Below are 20,548 nucleotides of genomic sequence, written 5' to 3'. Positions count from 1 at the left end.
TACAGGAACAAATCCTCGCTCAGCAGCCCTGTGGATTCTCTGCTTAGAAAAGTACATTGTTTGTTTTTCCACTGCCAAATTGGCAGTGAACTTTAGTTTTCCAGATTTCCTGTTGGGCTCAATTGTATCTCTTTACACCTCGTTGCATTTCAGATGACAACATTCTTTATCAGTGACTAGAATCTTTGCAGCTTTCCAATGTAGAAATATTTCTCATGTACAGCTAACGCTACTGCACAGTAGAGATGGGCAGTTTGATTAACTGGACTCGTTTGACCCACTTTAAACACAGGTGTGGGAAGTTGAGGATCAGCCTTTTGTATTTCAGCCGGTCTGTTATCTGTTGAGTAACATTTTGCCTAACTAAAAGCCTATTATGCTATAAGGCATGTTTTTATAATTCAAACCTTACTGTGCATTTAGTTTTGGGGCCATTAATCGAAATACATAAGCGATTAAGGGCTGCACCCCAAAAGGGTGTCAGCGACCTTCCTCCTGCTGCAGTATTTATACTAGTGGGAGCATGTAAAAGGTTTGTAGAGATGCCATCCAAATGTTACTTTGGCAAGCACGAGGGGATCGTAGCCAGCCTGGACCAGACCTAAACAACTATCACTAACTAACTCTCCCTACAGCCTCAGCCAACATTTTTGAAAAGATATACAATAGTATAAATAAAGTACCAAATATAGTGCTTCATGTTAAGGCAAATTTTTCATGGCTGAATAATTGGTGGGTGGTATGAACGAACAATCGATTATTCGAAGTGTGCCGACATTCACAAAAGCAGCCATGGAATCGTCGGAAAGAAATCACAGTATCTTAAACGCAAAAAAACAAACTACCTGCTAAGTAGTTCCAGTCAAATTATCTGTTCAGCCTTCAAAACGAGAGCTGGTAAATTGTGAAAAATGCATTAAACTGTAATCAGACAACGCGGTTATATTCAGTAGACCCTATAGTATCTGTGGTTTAAAGGCTGAATCGCGACGGTCTATACTTTCAACATAAAGTGTACATATTTATAATTCAAAATTCGTCCCAGCCTTTATACCACAGATACTCTAGGGTCTATATCATATAACCGCGTTGTCTGATTACAGTTTAATTCATTTTTCACAATTTACCAGCTCTCGTTTTGAAGAATAATCACCGCGCCATTCGTTTCAATGGGAATAGCGACGGTCTACACTTTCAACAGAAAGTGTACATATTTATAATTCGAAATTCGTCCCCTTTATACCACAGATACTATAGGGTCTATAGCATATAACCGCGTTTTCTGATTACAGTTTAATGTAACAGTAAGCTAACAACATCGCTAATTAACACCGCAACTGCAAATTAACCACACAGATATCCATGGCAACCGGTCAAACTAATTTTCTTTTTGTGATCATTCTGCGCGCGCATCCGCCGTGTTGATAAACAAATAATCCTCCTATAAATGAAAGTCTTAATTTATTTTCTATGGCAAGTGACCATGGTATAAGCGGGATAATGCCCTTGGACAACTGTCCAACATTAGTTCTGTCCGTTAATTCTTTTTTATTTGAATTGGAAAAAATGTTAACGGTCCAAATGTTAAAAATCGACTTTGACCCTCGGGAACGAATAATCAAATATTCTGACCTATCCCTATAAAGAACGTTTCCAACGCATCCCATTACATGACCCAACTTGGTAATTTGGCCTAAAAATCTAATGTTATTTTCAAATTATTGGACAATTTTCTAATTAAACTTTTGTATATTTTAAAAGAGCGTAATTAGCAGCATCTTAATGAACCCACTTTTTCCCTACTGGATAAATGGGCTAGGCTTCTTCTGGTGGTGGACAGCTGTTGATTTTGATGATCGTGTCCGGGAGAGAGTTGGGCTTCCCGGACAACTATACTATAACATGGTGTGTGGCGCATTACACCACAAAGTTTTTCCCTAGAAGTTTCACACTTTTTCCTAGAAGTCGCCGCACAAACCTCATTTTTTAAGTGTTTGAATCCCAATTAAAACATCTGGTTCACCTTCTTTTTTTAGGCAAAACAAGTCTCAAACTTTTATGAATCTTATTTTTTTTGGTTCAGCCATTTCATTCAAGCATAGGAGAGTAAACATGAAATTGATTGAAAATATCGCACAGCCCTACACCTAGCATATCCTTGAGCTTAAGGAATGAAGGGACAAGCTTTATCAGAGCCAGAGCCTAGTACACATTGGCTTGATAACACCCACCTGTCCATTCTTGTTGTTCACAAGGTGGTTTCTCACCCAAGAACAGACTAAAGGCCCATTCACACCCTACGGTTAATACGGATAGGAGCCCTTTCGTCCTGTCCCGGAGGTCGTTTCATCCGTCAGTGGGTCCGCCGAGAAACGGAGCAATACCAACGGAAATCGAGGCGTCAGTATAGAGTCAGAAGTCCAACCATTTGCGAAAATAGAGAGTAGTATAATATCTGATATGTATATATATATTTTATTTAACATTTATACTTATATTATACTATATACCTGACCTTTTTATTTTATTGTTCACCTGCTTTGGCATTGAGTTGTAATACTAACTGTTCATTTAAAAATGGCACAACAATCTGCGGGTAGATGAGGGGTGTCACAATGACTGCCGCGTAGGCCTACACTATTTGCGCCTTACTTTTTGCAGATTTCGGATGACACAAAGCAAAATCATCTCCTCTACAGATGCCATGTTTGCGATTATCGATGCCGGTAATTTGTGACACGACAGTCACTACCCTCTAGAGGATGTATTGAGTAACATCCCTTACAACGCTGAAACCAGACGGCGGTATGAAGGGTAGTTCCGGAGACAACGTTTGGTACGGACGAATTTCGTCCGGATCCGGAGGTATGAATCGGCCTTAAAGCATGCATTAAAGTTCTCTACTTAGAAGAATGGCTGGTGTACATAATGCTAGCTATATTTGATATTCACGTTGCCCTTCATTGCCATCTTATTACAAGCATGGGAAAAGTGCAACGTCTTGAGGCACGCTGATGCTAAATGCTCTATGGCAGACACATTTCGACAAATTGGTAACAGAGGTTTGAGTGAAGCCCAGAGTTACGATGGTTTAATTACCCAGTCTGGTGTTGTCCTTAAGGTCTTCTGAATATGGGATCACATTGTTTAAGGGGAAAGCTAGACCAAGGTTTGGCATAAATGACTTCCCCTTCTACATTTCAGGATGTTATATTCCATTATATGAAAAACCCCTTCTTGCATGTTGGATTAAAAGATGCTGTTCAAACATAAGTATGAAGATGATGTGGTGTGGACATGTTAACGCATTGCACATGGCTATCACATGGCTAGCACAGCTGCAGGTCTCGTGTTAAGATTTTAATTCAATCAAGTAAACGATATGTTATGGTGAGTTTTTTTTATAGAAATATAACAACTCAAATGAGGAGAAAGAAGTTCTTTCTCCTCAAGGAAAAAAATAAAAGTAATAAAAGAAAAATAAAAAGGAAGTACTTCCTTTTTATTTTTTTCAAAAAAGCTCACAAAGGTCATTCCATTTGACTACTTCAGGCCATAAAACTGTTAATCAACGGTTAATTAAACTATTTATAAATTATTGATTAACATTTATTGAAGGAGTTTTGGACACATGAGTAATTTAACAATTGCAACAAACGAATCTGCCAAAACGTAAAGAAAAGATTAACCAGTATTCAAAGGAAGTGCATACCATTTCACATGGTTTAATATAGAACACTATGGCAGAACATCAAAATTATAATGGAATTGTATTCAGGGAACACGCAACGCTTGGCTGTCGCTCCATGAAAGGAGGGCTGTCCATTGATTCACTTATTCTCTTCCTGTGGTTCAGCTGATTGTTGGAAAGTTGAGGTTTCCATAAAGTCTAGTTTTCTTCACATTGTAGATCTATGTTTACATATCAGTTCTATGGCTGAAATCCTTCGGCCACGTAATGCTTAGATTTTGCACTTTTAGAGACTCAACCCATTTGTACCGACTGCTGTGCGGCGCAACATTGTATCTAGTAGATACAATGTTGCTCCGCGCAGCCGGTACAAATGGGTTAATGGTAAACACGTATTGATGCGCAATCCGGTCTTAAAGGTAAACACGCACAGATGCGTGATCCGGTCTGAATGGGTTGTTTAGGAAATCGCCCTTGCTCATCTTCTGTTAAAGTGGTGGAGCAGCCCGTTAGTTTCAAGCAGAAGGAATTTGTGGGGAGCAGCCTTGTCCTATGAGGTTATAGATGCATTTTCAACAAAAATGGGGATGTGTGACTTATGACAAGAATAGGACTACTCTTTGTTTTGCGTCATACAAAAAGAGTGAAGCCAGTGAGCTGCAGGCTGGTTATTATCTCATGAGCGAGATCATTGAAACAGGCTGTATGTTTATAGGGAAGGGTAGACTACCTTTTTATTGAGATAGTTGGCTCATGACGGAACATAATTAGGGCGCAGGTCGACCCAGATCCGTAAAGTGCACAATCGTTTTCCAGTCACGTGATCTGCTCCTGTAATCGGCACATAAAAAAAAAGCATTTGGAAGATGGAACATTTTCATTTTACTCTTGAATAGCCAATGGCAAACTAATTTACAGCTGAATACGTAGGGGTCATCAGAGTGGGGTACATCAGGATCCTCTGCAAGGGCTCTACACTGGAATATGTAGGACTAGGGCTGTGCAATCAATCAAATTTTGATCACAATTTCGATTCTTGGGTCGAACAATCTCCAAATTAATAAAATCGAGTTGGAACGATTCTTTTGGAATTTACCGTTTTGTGAAAGAGACGCGCATGCGCAATTCAGTCCCTCCCCCAGAGCATTCAACGCAGCCCCTTGAGCTGTGTGTGTGGTGACCTTATTCAGAAAACAGCACAAGCGAGATGGCAGAGGGAGGACAGCCGCGTTTACTCGATAAAAAGGGTAAAACAAGTTCTCTAATATGGCAACACTTCGGATTCGGAGAAGCCGACGAGGGCCGACGAGGCACAGGCCCACATAATGTGCAAAATGTGCTACAATGTTATATCTGCACCCCTTGGAAACATGACAAACTTGTTTAATCACCTAAGGCCCCGTCCACACTAACCCGGGTAAATCTACAAACGCATAAATATTTATCCGTTTAGCCCTTCCGTCCACTTAAACTGAGAATTCCGACACTGAAAACGATGCTTTTCGAAAACGATCGCTTAGGTGGATAAATGTGAAAACGCTGGGTTCGCGTTGTAGTGTGGACAGGGTAGACGGAGGCTTTCAGAAACAATGACGTTCGGTTGCTATGACACTGTGCCATGACGCTGCCACAAGCTTGCGCTCGAGACCGAGACCGCATCAAAAAATTGGCAGTTGAAATGCAAATGATGATCTCTCTGTACAATGTACTAATTTATCTCCAGATACAACTCGACATATTGGCTCAAACATATTCGTTGCTCCAACGCTGAAAGACGGCAGTTCAAACCGTACTTGGAGTGGCAGAAAATGATTAACCAGCTGATCAACTGTAAATATCAGCTGATCAAGCGCCTGTAATCTAAACAGAGAGGCGTGGCGGAGTTGCGTAACCATGACAACAACTGTTTATCAAAATAATTTCAGTTTGGAACGTGGATGCAAAACATTCCGAAAACGATAGTGTGGACGGAGATCGTTTTCATTGCGGATGTGCGTTTTTATTTTTTACCCGGATTAGTGTGGACGGGGCCTCAGACGCATTCACAAAGTCGCTTACGACGAATTGGCAAAGAAACAAACCCAAGACCACAACCCGACGACAGCTGGACAGACGTCGATTACAACCGATTGTTCTGTCTTTAATTTTCTAGTATATTTATTTTATTCATTGAAGGTTTTATAGAAATTACAGATCAGCTGGAGACATATTTATTTGTACATTATTTTCAATTTGAACATTTTCTATTTTTCTATTTGAACAGTTTGTGTACTGTGTAGTTCAAGAATTTTGAAACTCAGTTACCGTGTTTTTTTTTGGAAATGCCGAATAAATGCATTTTATTTTCAAACTCAAAAAGAATCGTTTGAAGAATCGTGATTTCAATCTTGACAAAAAGATAAAAAATCGTGATTCTCATTTTTTCCAAAATCGAGCAGCCCTATGTAGGACCATCAGCAAATGAAAGCAAAATAATTTATAACTGTAATAGCTTCACTTAGTGAAAAAGCGGTTCATCAATGAACAAATAATAACTTAAATAAACAAACTAATCATTTAAACACAAGTTAGTAGGCGGTTTTTCTTGAACTGGTCTTCATTAGCTTTCAAGAATCCAAAGTTCTGACTTTGGTACGATAACTGCCCTAATATCTCAAAACCAATACTGAAACGATACCACAGCAAACTCCTAAAATATCAGCAGGGCAGAGATCTGCTCACAAGGTGCATTGAGTAGCTTGTGTTCAGTCTGCTGTAGTGTGCAGGCTAGTATCTGTGGATGCCTATTGTATTTGTACTGGATATTATTATTTTTTTTTCCCTTCATTTGTACCAACATTTCTGAACCTGGTCTTCCATTCCTAATTTCTTATTTTTGCCTAGTGGACCCATAATGTCTGTCTGGACTTTTCTTCCGTACAGTGATAATTTTGGGTTTTTTTTTTTTTTTAATTATTCACAAGCTCAAATGACGCTATCATACATGTGCTCCATGGACATGCCTGATTACATGATATTGGGTAAATTTCCCCGAAAATATTAAAAGGCAGTTTTATGCGGAAATCAAATTATGTAATATTTTGATTTCAGCAATATGTATCCATCATAATTCAACTTCACAAGGCATGGACCTGAATACTATTTAGGCACATAGAAACCATCCACCAAGTGTGCAAAGTTGTGGGTCGGTATTTCCAAAGATGGCATCATACACCTGGTGTGAATTTATGTAAATCCTAACTATGCGCCCTTGCTCAAATTTGCATATTAACAGCATTTTGCTGTTGACCGGTCACTCAGATCACTCCGAATATCTTCGGGACCCTTATTTTCATCGCCACTATTGATGTAGCTCTGCGACTTGTTGGAAAAGGGCCGGTGCGGGGCAGGGTGGTCACGGGGGTAGGGTGGTCTCTTGGGCGGTCTTGGGGGGCCAGGCGGTCTCTGGGGCGGACTCGGGGAAGGGCCGTCGCAGGGGAAGTGGGATCTCTGGGGTCGGTCCCAGGGGAAGGGCGGTCTCTGGGGTCGGTCCCAGGGGAAGGGCGGTCTCTGGGGCCGGTCCCAGGGGAAGGGCGGTCTCTGGGGTCGGTCCCAGGGGAAGGGCGGTCTCTGGGGTCGGTCCCAGGGGAAGGGCGGTCTCTGGGGTCGGTCCCAAAGGAAGGGCGGTCTCTGGGGTCGGTCCCAGGGGAAGGGCGGTCTCTGGGGTCGGTCCCAGGGGAAGGGCGGTCGCTGGGGTCGGTCCCAAAGGAAGGGCGGTCTCTGGGGTCGGTCCCAGGGGAAGGGCGGTCTCTGGGGTCGGTCCCAGGGGAAGGGCGGTCTATGGGGTCGGTCCCAGGGGAAGTGCGGTCTCTGGGGTCGGGAGCAGGGGCAGTGCAGTCACGGTGGTAGGGTGGCTTGTGTAGTCTGTAAGTACCAATTTGTTACAGCTAACAATCCTAGTTTGTTTTAGGGATGTACAGTATAAACGGTATAGAAAGTACACCGGTGTGAATTTGCGCTACGGTATGGATTTTGACATTACTGGGAGACCGGTGTGACCGCTAGTCAGTGTTGTATGTAACGTGTTACAAAGTAACGCGTTAATACAATAACGTAACTACTTTTACATGTAAAAAGTAAAGTTACTTTTCCCAGGGACAGATTTGACAGCGATACTGCCTTCTCAGGCAGTATGCCGTTGCGCAAGCACGCAGGTGCGCTTGCTGCGTGCCTGCGTGCTTGCGCACACTGTCCGAGACACACTAGTAGCGTGAAGCTGTCGCTGCATCTCAGACATCGCTTCCGCAGGCATTTTCCAAAGCCAGTCCTTACAACAAAAAAAGCCAGTGGTGGAACGAGATGACAAACGCTGTCACTGTCTATCTGTGTAAGGACATGGTCCCCTTTACGTAAAGTTGATACAGAAGGCTTTAAAGAGATGGTCAAACACTCTATCCCAGGTACGCGTTACCTGCCTGCACACACTTCAGCGAAATTGAGATGCCAAAACTATACGGGAAGTGGAGAAAGAAATCCATACTATTAAACATTAGTGTTTTTCAGAGATGGAAGTAACTGGAGAAAAGATTTTGAAAGATTTTTTCTATGTAGTATTGCTGCCTAAAACAGTATTTTACCCCTTCAGAAGCATTTATATCGAAATTAGAAGATAAAATGAACATACCTTGATATAATACCGTTACCATCTATGCCTCAAGTCAGACTGTGATATACATTTTATTCCATACCGTACAGCCCTAGCAGGGCTCCAGACTGCGACCAAAATTTGAGTGTGCGACTGAATTTTACATCTGTGAGACCAGTAAATTTGCCCTTTTAATTTTTTTAATTTCTACACGTTAAACGAGGAAGGGGCGTGTCAACAAATCCGGAAGCTGTAGCAGGCCAATGAGTGTGAGAAGGATAGGGAATGACCACTGTTAGTGGCTAATGTGTGGAGGGGGAGGGTCCTAGGGATTAAATATAGAGTGTGCGTAAACATCTCTGTGAGCAAACTATTGGCTTGTCTTCGGACCTGCGGCTAGTGTGCCAGAGTCCTGCACAGATCTTATTTTGCATCTCGCACCCGCCCGTATCCGCAATACTTAAAACCGCATCCGACCTGTGTCCCCACAGTAGCGCAAATTACATTCCGCACCCGACCCGCTATAAATTCATATTGACACCCGACCCGCAGCCGAAGGAGAATGAGGCACATTAGTTGGAACGCCGGGGAATAGCACAATGTGGTGTTCGGCCTGGTGCTTTAGATTGGTGTTCCAAAAAAGAACATCATCCACTGTTGACGGTTTCCGTTGACTCCTCCGCTGCTGATTAACATATCCAGCACCGGAGAAGTCTCGCTCGCAATCGTAAAACCCGCGTCCGACTCGCGCTGTTCAGGGGTCCGACCTGACCCGCACCCGTGTCCGACACTACATTATTTTTCACCTGTTTCATCCAAATTGTGCGGGTACCCGAACCCGGTCAGGACTTCATGTGCCATAAAGGGCTTTTCACACGGGAGGCGTTTGTCGCGCCTGCTGCATTCTCAATGGAGGCGAGCGGGCAGAGAGGAGGCGCAGCGTCCTGTCAAGTGGTACGACAAGCGGGCGCACTCCCGTGAAATTGCCGCTTCCGTGCTCGTCGAACGCATGCGCGTACACGTGGAAACATTTGGTATAGATGAGAATCACAATAAATTGCGACACTGAATTTGAAACTGCACATTGTAATTTCTGCATCTATTCAAATATGTATTAGTAATACAGTGGACAGTTGATTTACGGTGTGTGCCCCTAAAATGTCTGGTTGTTCCCTTAAAATGTTCAGTTAGTGGCCAAAGTGCTCCCAGTGAAAAAAGTTAGTCTGGAGCCCTGCCTAGTTTGTTTATTATTTTCAGACTCAGTATCTGTGTTTATATGCCTTCTTTTTTCTTGATACATTTCGGTGTAGAGAATGGCCAAAGTGGCAAAAAAAGTTGATTTAATTTGGAAATCAGGTGGCCACTGCAAATTGCGTTTGAATGTTTACTTGTTATACTGCAGTGTACCGGAAACAAATTTAGCACAGGGGTCTACAACCCCGGGCATCACACGGCTAGGGGGGGACAGCCGACAACCTGTCTGTTGTCCCATTGTCTCTCTACTCTAAAGTACCTGACTAGTTCAGTCCCTGTTAGATAAAGATACCCCGTAGATCTGAAAAGATTGCACTCAACACTTCAACTCCTTGGCTCAACAGCAATAAACCATGTGAATTATATCGCATGACCAGTTGTAGAGAAAATCAAAGGAAAGACATGCACACTGAGACAACTTATTTTATAGTTGGATTGGTGTATGTATATTTAAATGTGTCACTGCCTTTCCCATACAGTGTCTCCATATCAGTGCGTTCCAACACTGCTTAGGTGTAGCGCAGAGCACGGTCTAATCATTCAGCCCCACATTGCTTACGTGTATCATCTTGCACTGTTAATCAATCAGCCCCACAGCAGACACTGCTTACCTTTAGGGCCTAGCACTATTTTATCAATCAGCCCCACAATGCTTACCTTTAGGGCCTAGCACCGTTTTATCATTCAGCCCCAACTGGCCATGCACTAACCCTCATACACCCTTTTTTTTTTTTTTTCCATTTGATCTTTCTTTTTAAAAGATTTTCTATCAGTACTGTGGCCGTATCAACATTTTCCCATTGGTGATGATTAAAGTGTTAACTTATTTTAGGGTTGAACCAAAACATATAAACATCCCTACGATATAATACAAACAAACTTTATGCACTACGAACACTGATTTAAACATAAGTAACATTAACCACAGAATAGTTTGGCCTGTGTACACTCTGGGGAAGAGACTATTCATATGCACAGGGACAAAAAGGGACCGCCACACCAGCTTACCTGGAAGTGGTGGAGGTGAACGTTGGTTAAACTAATACGGTGTGTGTGTGTGTGTGTGTGTGTGTGTGTGTGTGTGTGTGTGTGTGGAAAGAATAAATAGTTAAACTGATATTTTTAATTATTTATACCATCGTGTTGCAGTCAAACATCAGAACAAGAATAACAGCCTTCAGTATTGCTGCACTGTGCTCTGCAACCAAACTTCAGGCTTGTCATCTTTAAGCATATTTATGTGTTCCGGGAGCAGTGAATGATAAATAGTAAATTCTTTTACATTAACTAACTGTAAACAAATAATGGTGTGTTATTAATTGGCTACGAAGGGAAATCTGTAACTCAGAGATCTTACCCAGATTCAGAAGACAATTTGTTAGATTCCAAAATCCTTATTGTGAGTCCAGAAAGGGAGTGGGTATGGTGTGCTAAAAGTTACTTTCAATAACAATTATTGTTTTGTAATCGTTTTTACTCTGTCTCTAGTACATGTTTGCACACTTAGTTCAGAGTCCATCCACCACTGTCAAATCCTGCTTTACATGGGGTTTTGGTCCGATAACATATCAATGTTTTCCAGTACCTTACATAATGCTTGCAAGTTGCAAGTAAATTTTTCTAGAAATTAAAAATCAATCTATTCAAGCTACATATTAAACAAACCGGTCTGTTCAATTGTTTTGTAAAAACATGCCAGTTTGGCTGGCATGGAAATTTGGCTGATTAACTGGTGCATTCCAATTTTCCTAATAAAGGCATACAGAATGTGCCACACACTCCCTGCAAAGCAATGCACACTTAATTGTCTTTTTTTGTTTTACAATAACTACTGGCCAGTCATCGTGAAAATGCAGAATTTGTTGAGGCAAATAAATAAATGAATGCAATTAGGCACTAAACTTAAGTGAAAAGATTGTTGTAGATGCAGTATCAGAATAGTTGTTAAATCCTAGCGTATTGTTTCATGAAAGGCCCCCAGCCGTATTTTAAATAACCACAGTTTACGATCCAATCCACCTTGTGTAGTTAAGGTGTATACAGTGTTTCCCATATATAGACCAATGTGTGTCGCAGCTCCACAGATTCAAAACTGAGCGCCACAAATTGATTCTGCTTTTTTTCTTTTTTTTTGCGATTTTGAAATATAAATATCGTTCTGTTCATTCATCTCCGCATAGCACTCTTTCTCCCTGTCATTCTTCTTCACACACGCACACAGAGACAAGCGTGCATACATGCCAATGGTGCGCGGCGGGTACACTACCACTTATCGGATGAACCGGCGTATCATACATGCAGACGCACTGACAGCGGATTCACCCGCTCCTCCTCTCAACGCGCCTACAAAGGAAAACCTGAAGCAGCGGGGTATGTAAGGGATAATGTATAGAACGCCGGTCATTATCGAGAAAATAAATGTTATATATAAATAAATAAACATTTTCGATAATGACTGGCGATGTTCTATACATTATCCCGCTTATTATACGGCTACTTGCCAAAACGAACAAATAGCTTCAAATGGTGTCTTTTTAGAATTTATTTGTTACCAGCATTCGTAGTGATTTTCAGCAGAGAAATAGTCCACCAAAGACGGAGTGATACCAAAGACGTCATTAGAGGCAGAAAATCCTTTGTTTTCCTTGACAGCGGTCAATTATACTCATGATTATACTTGGCAACGGTCAATTATCAAATATAATTCACCGCCGGAAGTTGTATGTATGAATGTATGTATGTATGTATGAATGAATGAATGAATGAATGAATGAATGAATGAATGAATGACGGTCTTAGACCCCAGGCCGTTCTGTCAGCGATTTTAAGTCAATTGCTTTATGTTGTATAGTATACACAGTGATTCCCACAGACCGTGTGTGTGTGGGCATTTTGCGATTGCTCATTCGCGCAATCGCGCACAAAATACATACAATTGAAAACAAAGGATTTTTTTCCTCTAATGACGTCTTTGGTATCACTCCGCAAGTACCGGTAACTTGTCAACCCCAGCCTCTTCGGTTGCTAAGCGACGTCAACGTCTTTGGCCGACTATTTCTCTGCTGATCAAAACTACGAAAGCTGGTAACAAATAAATTGTAAAAAGACACACCATGTGAAGTTATTTTTTCGTTTTGGCAAGTAGCCGTGTAATAAGCGGGATAATGTACAGAACATTGCCAGTCATTACCGAAAATAGGGCCCTTCAGGGCGAAGCAAGACACCTCCGCTGCGCGTCGGTGTCCCGGTCGCCCTGTCGGGGCTTATTTTCTCGATAATGACCGGCATTCTATACATTATCCCTTACATATCCCGCTGCTTCGGGTTTGCCTTTGTAGGCGCGTTGAGAGGAGGAGCGGGATCCGCTGTCAGTGCGTTTGCATGTATGATACGGGGGTTAATCCAATAAGTGGTAGTGTACCCGTGCACCATTGACATGTATGCGCGCTTGTCTCTTTGTGCGTGTGTGAAAGAGAATGACAGGGAGAAAGAGTGCTATGCGGAGATTAATGAACGGAACAATATTTATATTTCAAAATCGCTTAAAAAAAAAAAAAGCACAATCAATTCGTGGCGCTTGGTGTTGATTCTGTGGTGCTGCGCCACACATTGGTCTATGTATGGGAAACACTGGCTCTGCAGCAGGTGCTGGAGAGCAATACATTTATTTCTGTTTCCGATCCGCTTTTACTGTTACATTATACTATTGATTTTGTTTAACCAAACCAGTTAAATACAACAGGTTGATATTGGTTGAGGTAGTTCTTGAGTTGAGTATTTGAAATAAAAGTCTCCAGCTTTAGTTGTCTTTTGAAATTCATTCCTTGAATCTCACAGAATCTAAAGATTGACACTAAAATAGGCAAACATTTACGTAAAAAATGAACTTTAACATCAATTTTGTCAAGTAATTGTCAACAAGAAACTTTAAAGACAGGTCTTCCTCCAAGATAAAGTCCAGGTCTTTGTATGAGCAAACTAATTCTACTGGCCTGTCATGTAATGTATGGAGTTATGGCAAGGATCTTAAACGAGTTTCGTTAAAGAATTAAGATTGAGCTGAATAATTTAAAATGCTTCTTGTAGCTTTAAAATTGTCTCATCAGGTGACAATAGATAAGCATACAGGTGTATATTTAACATGGCAGCTTTAGAAAGTGTGTGTTTGAATGCCGCCCGCTGCACAGTGCACACACTAGTCTGCATACACCCAGATGACTGACTCCACCGACCTCCACAGCACCCTGACACTTCCCCTCCGGCACCAGGGGGGCACCACACATTGTTACCTGGTCTGTGGGAAACACTGGTATCGTTAACATCTTAACAATGCCCATCCCTAGTCACTATGTTCAAGCTATTCATCCTCACCCTTAGGTTAATCTTACAGGACTTCAACAAGGGCTGCAACTAACGATTATTTTAATAATCGATTAATCTGTCAATTATTTTTTGGATTAATCGATGAATCTGATAAAAAAAAAGAAACATTTGTAATTGCCGCATCTTTATTCAAAAACTGAACATTACTTCAAATTCACAGTGCAGACTGTAGTGTAAAAACATCAGGTTATTGCTCCATCCCGGAACTATTAAAGGTAATATTAAATGAAAATAAAAAACATAATTGGGATAACACAAAAAAAACATACAATGTATGATATATATATATATATACACACACACACACACACACACACACACACACACACACACACACACACACACACACACACACACACACACACACACACACACACACACACACACACAGTATTTAAGGGATGTCCATGGTTAAGCGGTTAACCGATAAGATCTTTAACCGGTACTAACGGTTAAAAAGAAATTAAATCATCTTAATTTCTCTCAGATGACAGGAGATCGTTAAATTTTATTGATATTGACATCATTTTCGAGACTCCTTAACGATCCAAGTCTTTATTGATACCACTATTGATACTTTTCTATTATTTTGTTGAAATAGAACTTGGATTATTGCTTTAATTGCTGATAAGATGATCATAGCTCAAGATAGGATGTTAAACAGGTCATAATTCCATCTTTACTATCTATTTTATATTGCTGGGGAAACAAGTTTTCGCCAAAATCTCATTTTTTTTATTTTTGTGTTGCATTTGAACACACCAATCATATTACTGAGCCGACCTGAACACATCACATTTGACACTTTTTGCTACTTTTTTTTAAGCTAACTAGCTCTATATGCTGCCGATTTTAACATGGATTTAAAAACTGGATTAGTATTTTAAACTGACGGGACTTTCTACACCATCCGGTTGTGTGATTACTACCTACAGTCCAGTGTTAAGATATGACCAAAATACAAGCTGTGGTCGCACTAAAGCTTGCGGGGGGAAACATGGAGGGAAACATGGAGCAGCGCTCAAGCCTGCTACCCTCTTTAAAGCTCCGTCGTACGCTAGTCAGACTAAGAGCCAGAGTGGCTGCGAAAGCCATGGACTTCGTCCACACAGTACTTGTTAGTGATGTTATAGTTTATGTTTATGAAGCATGATTCAAACAGAACGATTCATCCTTTCTGAAATTAACGGGAATTAATTAAGACGTCGATGTTCGCGCTGCGACGGGCCTATGGCAGAATTTGACATTTTGGAGCTGTAAAGGAGCATGGCGCCGCAACGACACTATTATGTCAAATTCTTTGGGGAGACCAATGATAAGTTTTCAGATATCTGACGATATTAAGATGCCAGATTGCGTTGTTTTTGAGACTAAAGGTAGAATTTATTTTCCACTGATACTTGTATATCTTCGATAGGTCCTTGCTGATAAATCACTGGCTGTAGTTTCTATAAGGCAACATTGTTGTAGTTTGACTATACCCCAATATTATGAATTCAGAGTACTGTCACAGTGGATTAGTATCCTACTGGTTAAGTGTCTTCGGCCACCAGTGCAATGGCTCCCTCAATAATGGGATTACCACGATCAGCAAGCTTTGTGTCAACAAGCTTGTGAGGCCACAGTGTCGGTGAAATCCCCCTAACTTGCCGGTGCTTTCTGCGCTACAGGTGCCCATGGGCCAAGGTTTCTGTCCTCTACCCCTTTGGGTCTAGCATGATGCTAGCAGGGAGATTATAAGTAAATGGTGAATGTCATCATCAATATGGTTCCATCACCATCCACTGCACAATGATATGAACATGAAAAATGCAATTCCTTTTATTTGAAATAAAAGTCCAAATGCACTGGGATGGAATTCAGTCAAATCATGAAGAGAGGGCCCAAATCCTGGAGGATATCAAAGTCCTTGCATGACATGAATAGTGTTGGGTTTCATCTCGGACATGACGCCGCTCCTGCAGCTCTGCTTTCAGCTCCAGTTAGTGCTGAATCATCTGTGAAGACCACATGTGTTTTCATTGTGTGGGAGCTGTCCATCTTTTCCATAATTCCATTTAAATTTCAAACCTTATTTTTTATATTCAAATTATTCAAGTCTATTATTACTATGTACCTATACAATGTATACACAGGCTTATGTATTGCATAATTTCCACTATCAGCAAGGGATTGTTTAATGTTCTGTGTACTAGAGGGCATTCTACCAACAAACGTATTTCTTTCTAAGTAATTAATATTAGGCACAGAATTATATTGTTTACAAACATGCCTCTCGACGGTGTTAATGTAACTAGCCGTGTTGCCCACGGTGACGGAGAGCACTGACTCACGGTTCGCGTTGTACTGTCCTCTTCTAATGAACATGATTGTTAGTTGAGTTTTCACATGGCAATAAAATATCCTATTGAGTTGAATGGTACTGTACACATACAACGCATTTTCCGTTTTGAGAAGAACTATATCAATTTTGCGCGACCCAAACATGTGCCATCGTATGTTCTGTGATAGGGTAGCCTGCTTTAGGCAATTTTGTTATCTTTTTTCAGGACTGGCTCTAGCCAGTGAATAAGTGGGTGTGTGTGTCCTAGAGACCCATGTTGTCGTCTTTAAGGTCAACATTCAGACACGGCTCTTCACTTGAATGCATTGCCATTACTAGGGACTCTAGCGTTGGCCCCATCGACCCTGTGTAATCAGTCTTGTCACGATGCATTTTTGCTGCTCTTAAGCTAATTCATGGCGGCTCTAATTCACCCCTACTTGACACCCTCACATGGTAGCCAAGGCAAGCTGATAACGATCGACTTCGGTGAATTGTTTTCCGCAGGCTAGTTTTTGTGGTGCTGCAGCAGATTTAGTTTTGTTAGTCCAATGAGTGGGGCTTTGAAGTCTGAAGTGTAATCATATTTCATAGTATTATCAGTACTTTCGAGATCTGATTGTAATGTGATTTTCTTTAATTCTGGTTCAATTTGATTGATGTATGAAGCACCTAGCGGCACATGTGACCAGGCGTTTAAGTATCTGCCCAATGCCCTCTGTGTTTGATTGTGCTCTAACGTCACATGTTTGATTCCACAGAGCCCACGGGCCCGGCCAAGGTGGTGAGGGCAGGGAACCCACCCAGGCCCCGGCGAGGGGGAAAGGTAATGGCCACAGTGAGGTTGGAGGGTGTGCGGTACATTCACATGCATACCATTATGGATTATTTTGCCTTACATAAGGAACCAATCAGCTCTAGGGCTGGTTTACTGCCCTTTGATACTCTTATCCTACGGTGAATTGATCTGCTAATCTGCTATGGTGTATTATAATGTACCACCATACATTACTGGTATCCAGACTATACATAGGTTTGACGACCTACACATAACATTCATTATTCATCTATTTTTCTCATAAGATCTTGGACTTTATGTACTTGGCCACAATGACTAAAATACTTAATATTGGGTTTAAAATATCAATGACATAAACACAATTTGTAAAACAAGTAATTTCCTTTGTTTCCTTTTTCCCCGTGTATGATTTGGACACTCAGGTTGGAGATTTTGGAGACGCTAACAACTGGCCAACCCCAGGGGAGATCGCCACGAAAGACACACAGGTGGGTTTCTCTCGGTTTGAACCCTGGTTGGCAGATAAAGCATCAGCTGCTGACAACTCGGCAGGTCCAATTATCAATCATTCATAAATAAGTGAATAAAAGCTTGGTTTGTATAGTATTTCATCATGTTATCCGGAGCGTTGTGTTAGGTATTTAAAAGGTTTAGGGCTGTTTGTTACGCAGGATGATCTTGCAGGCCCAGACAGACCGGGCTGTTAGATGGTAGCGGTTAGGCGTTGTCCGCCCCGCTGGCTTCTGTTTTCTGTTTTCTGCTTTATAGTTGTGGTTAGCCACTAACTTGGCATGGTCCAGGCGTCTATGTTGAGACGCGTGCAAGAGGGCCTTCCTGCTCAAAAGGCCAGAGTTGCACAACAGATATCCGTGTAGACTATACCATTTAAATTTTACAAGCATTGACTATCGGAAACATTTGGCCATTCGGTTGAACTTAAAAAATGATTTATTAATTTATGGGTTTTAGTAGTCGAGACTGAATAGCCATGGAATAATTGGACAGCGCGACCCAAACATGTGCCATCATATGTTCTGTGACAGGGTAGCCTGCTTTAGGCAGCTGTTTAAAAACCCACCAGTAAGCCACTGTGTTCCCGTCGTGTTCAGGGCACAGTCAGCCTCACACTGATTAGCTGCAATCTGCATTCAGACCTGCTGGGAATTTCTCAAGGCTGGATTCCTGCAGTGACGTTTTGAATCAGCATGACATTCTGTCAGCATGAGGGGACCTGGCAGCGTGCATATCATTTTCCGCAAATATTTGATTTGTATTGCCAGTAAAGGATGGCTTTTATGTTAACTGGAGTCTATACAATAGAGCTAAGGCACTGAGATGGAACCAATTGTCTCTAGTGAGGCTCTCTCTCTTCCAGGGCCAGGCGTCCAGTAGGGTCTTGATGATGGTGTCGAGTGGCCCATGCTTATCTTACCGTAGTAGCAGCAGGACTAGGCCATGGGACAGGGTTCTATTTCAGACCTCTTACTAGCGGCCCCTATGACGCAAACCCCCCCACCAGCTGGGGCCGGCCGTCATAAGGAATGAATAATTACATGCATTTTTGTACATATGTGTTTATAAATACAAATCTAGTGTAGGAGTAGCTGCACTGTTTTACCAATTTCATGTAGAACTCTATCATGGTAAATATTCACATCACTATAAACAAATGTTGTCACTGTCTTATAGTAATGAATTAGCAGAATGAATTGTTCTTATTTTAGACAGGTTGTTACAATTCACAAGGGACAGGCCGAGTGTTCCTGCATGTGTGAGAAATGCCAGTGTAACAAAATGTAGGTCATGGCATCCGGGCCAGGAATAACCTGTGTGTTGGCTGTGTGTGTTGGGGGGGGTCTGGATCTCAGGTAACTGGGCGCGAGGGCTGAAGGCTCAGGCCAAATGGCCAAATGGGATGTCCTTTTAGGGTTCCCCTCCCATTAAAGCGCCCCGGGATGGGGCTGTTGCTATTCTTAGGAGTGTTGGGAGAATGAGGCTCCCCAAGTAACATTTAGAATGTAAATCACTTGCATAATCCCAGCGTGTGAACCAGCCCCTGGAACGGGGGCCTGTCTATGGTTGCAGAGCTTGGATATATGTTCTTACAGTGGGCTTGAGGACCGGGGACCCTGGCCTTTCACTATTGATTTAGTCACAGGGTATAGGGCAGGAGAGTCAATCCAACTACTTTCTAGGAAGATAAAACTTGCACTGTATCTTTCAGTTCTTCTCTTCGGACATCCCTGTGTTTCGTTTAATGACATATCAGTAGGAGTTATAATAAGAACACATTTCTAACTCTTCAAACCACCTTTTTATTAAAGGAAAAAGGGCCGTCAACGATTTCCCAAACTGGTTTGGGCAAAAGAAACCCATTGATCCATTTTTAATTATTTCATTCATGTACCAACAAAAGGCAAAGTCTCACATTATTGTGTGCTTGGTTTAACGAAATGGACGAATACATGTAAAGCACGTCCAAAACGTGATTAAACAATGACCCCAATCTGTGGGCTGAAGCCAGGGCTCGTCCCTTATGTTGATGAACCAACGCTGGCTGCAGTAAAGCCAGCGGTAGTTGAGGTTAATTTGGCAAGGGGCTCGACCTCTCGTGGCGCTCCTTCCTCTTTCTCTTTTCACCCCGGCCGTTTTCTCTTTGTGCAAAGTGGGGCCCCGCGCACACACGCACGCGCACCCTGTGGATGTGATGAGTTTATCGTGTCTCTTCTCTTGGCTGCTTCAATGGAGAGAATTGAAACACCTCTGATCCCAGCCTTGTAACTAGACACGTCGGTCTTCTCTCTTTTTGCCTCCTCTCTTTGTCTGGCTGCCTCTGGGCGTGTTCCCTAATGCCTCGACTTCCCTGCCCAGAAGAATGTCAACAAAGCAGCTGTTTGTCTGTCTCCAGGCTGAATCCCGTAACGCTATCCCCAAAGGACGGTACCATCTCCATGTTCCTTTAGCCATGTTATTAGTCTCCACAAACAGCAGAAATAACAGAGCTATAAGGAGCGCTAAGCACGTGGGTTAGATCACAGCAGATCCCAGATGTAACCGTCTTGTATCCTCGGGAGAGGAGCCAACTGGAGCACACTGGGTCTGCTGTCACATATCCACACACCCGGTCTGCACAATGCTGTTGGCTCCAGCCGGATCCTTCTGAAGTGCTTGTCTCACAATGAGGCTGCAATTTCTTAAGCCTCTTGTAATCTCCAAGTTATCCTACCATTGTGGGGAGACCAAATGCATACTGACAATTGCCACAGCCACACACACCCCTCTGTTGCTTATACCCAATCCCCTCAATCATGCATAATTCATATATGGAGTATGAACGTGTTATTTATTCATATGGAGAGTCTAGTCTGGAGTTGGCCATCTTTTGAGGTACAGTGTGTATCTGGGAGATGTCCTGTAGGTTTGAAAGTGTCAGGTCGACATTGGTCCCAGTGTAACCCAGGACGGTCACACCCC

At 42.1% G+C, this 20,548-nt stretch overlaps 1 protein-coding gene across 2 annotated transcripts in view; it reads left to right on the top strand.

Moving 5' to 3' along the window:
• The window catches only part of larp1 (La ribonucleoprotein 1, translational regulator), a 49,861-nt gene that overhangs the window by 10,116 nt on the left and 19,197 nt on the right, over positions 1-20,548 (top strand). For both annotated transcript variants that reach the window (XM_079737962.1, XM_079737961.1), the window contains exons 2-3: positions 17,037-17,101; positions 17,497-17,562. In XM_079737962.1, coding sequence (XP_079594088.1) covers positions 17,037-17,101; positions 17,497-17,562 — 131 coding nt within the window. The remainder of the gene's footprint in view (positions 1-17,036; positions 17,102-17,496; positions 17,563-20,548) is intronic.

This window comes from Pollachius pollachius (genome assembly GCF_949987615.1).
Source record: "Pollachius pollachius genome assembly, chromosome: 6".
Lineage (NCBI taxonomy): Eukaryota > Metazoa > Chordata > Actinopteri > Gadiformes > Gadidae > Pollachius > Pollachius pollachius.
This window is presented reverse-complemented; position numbering and strand designations above follow the sequence as displayed.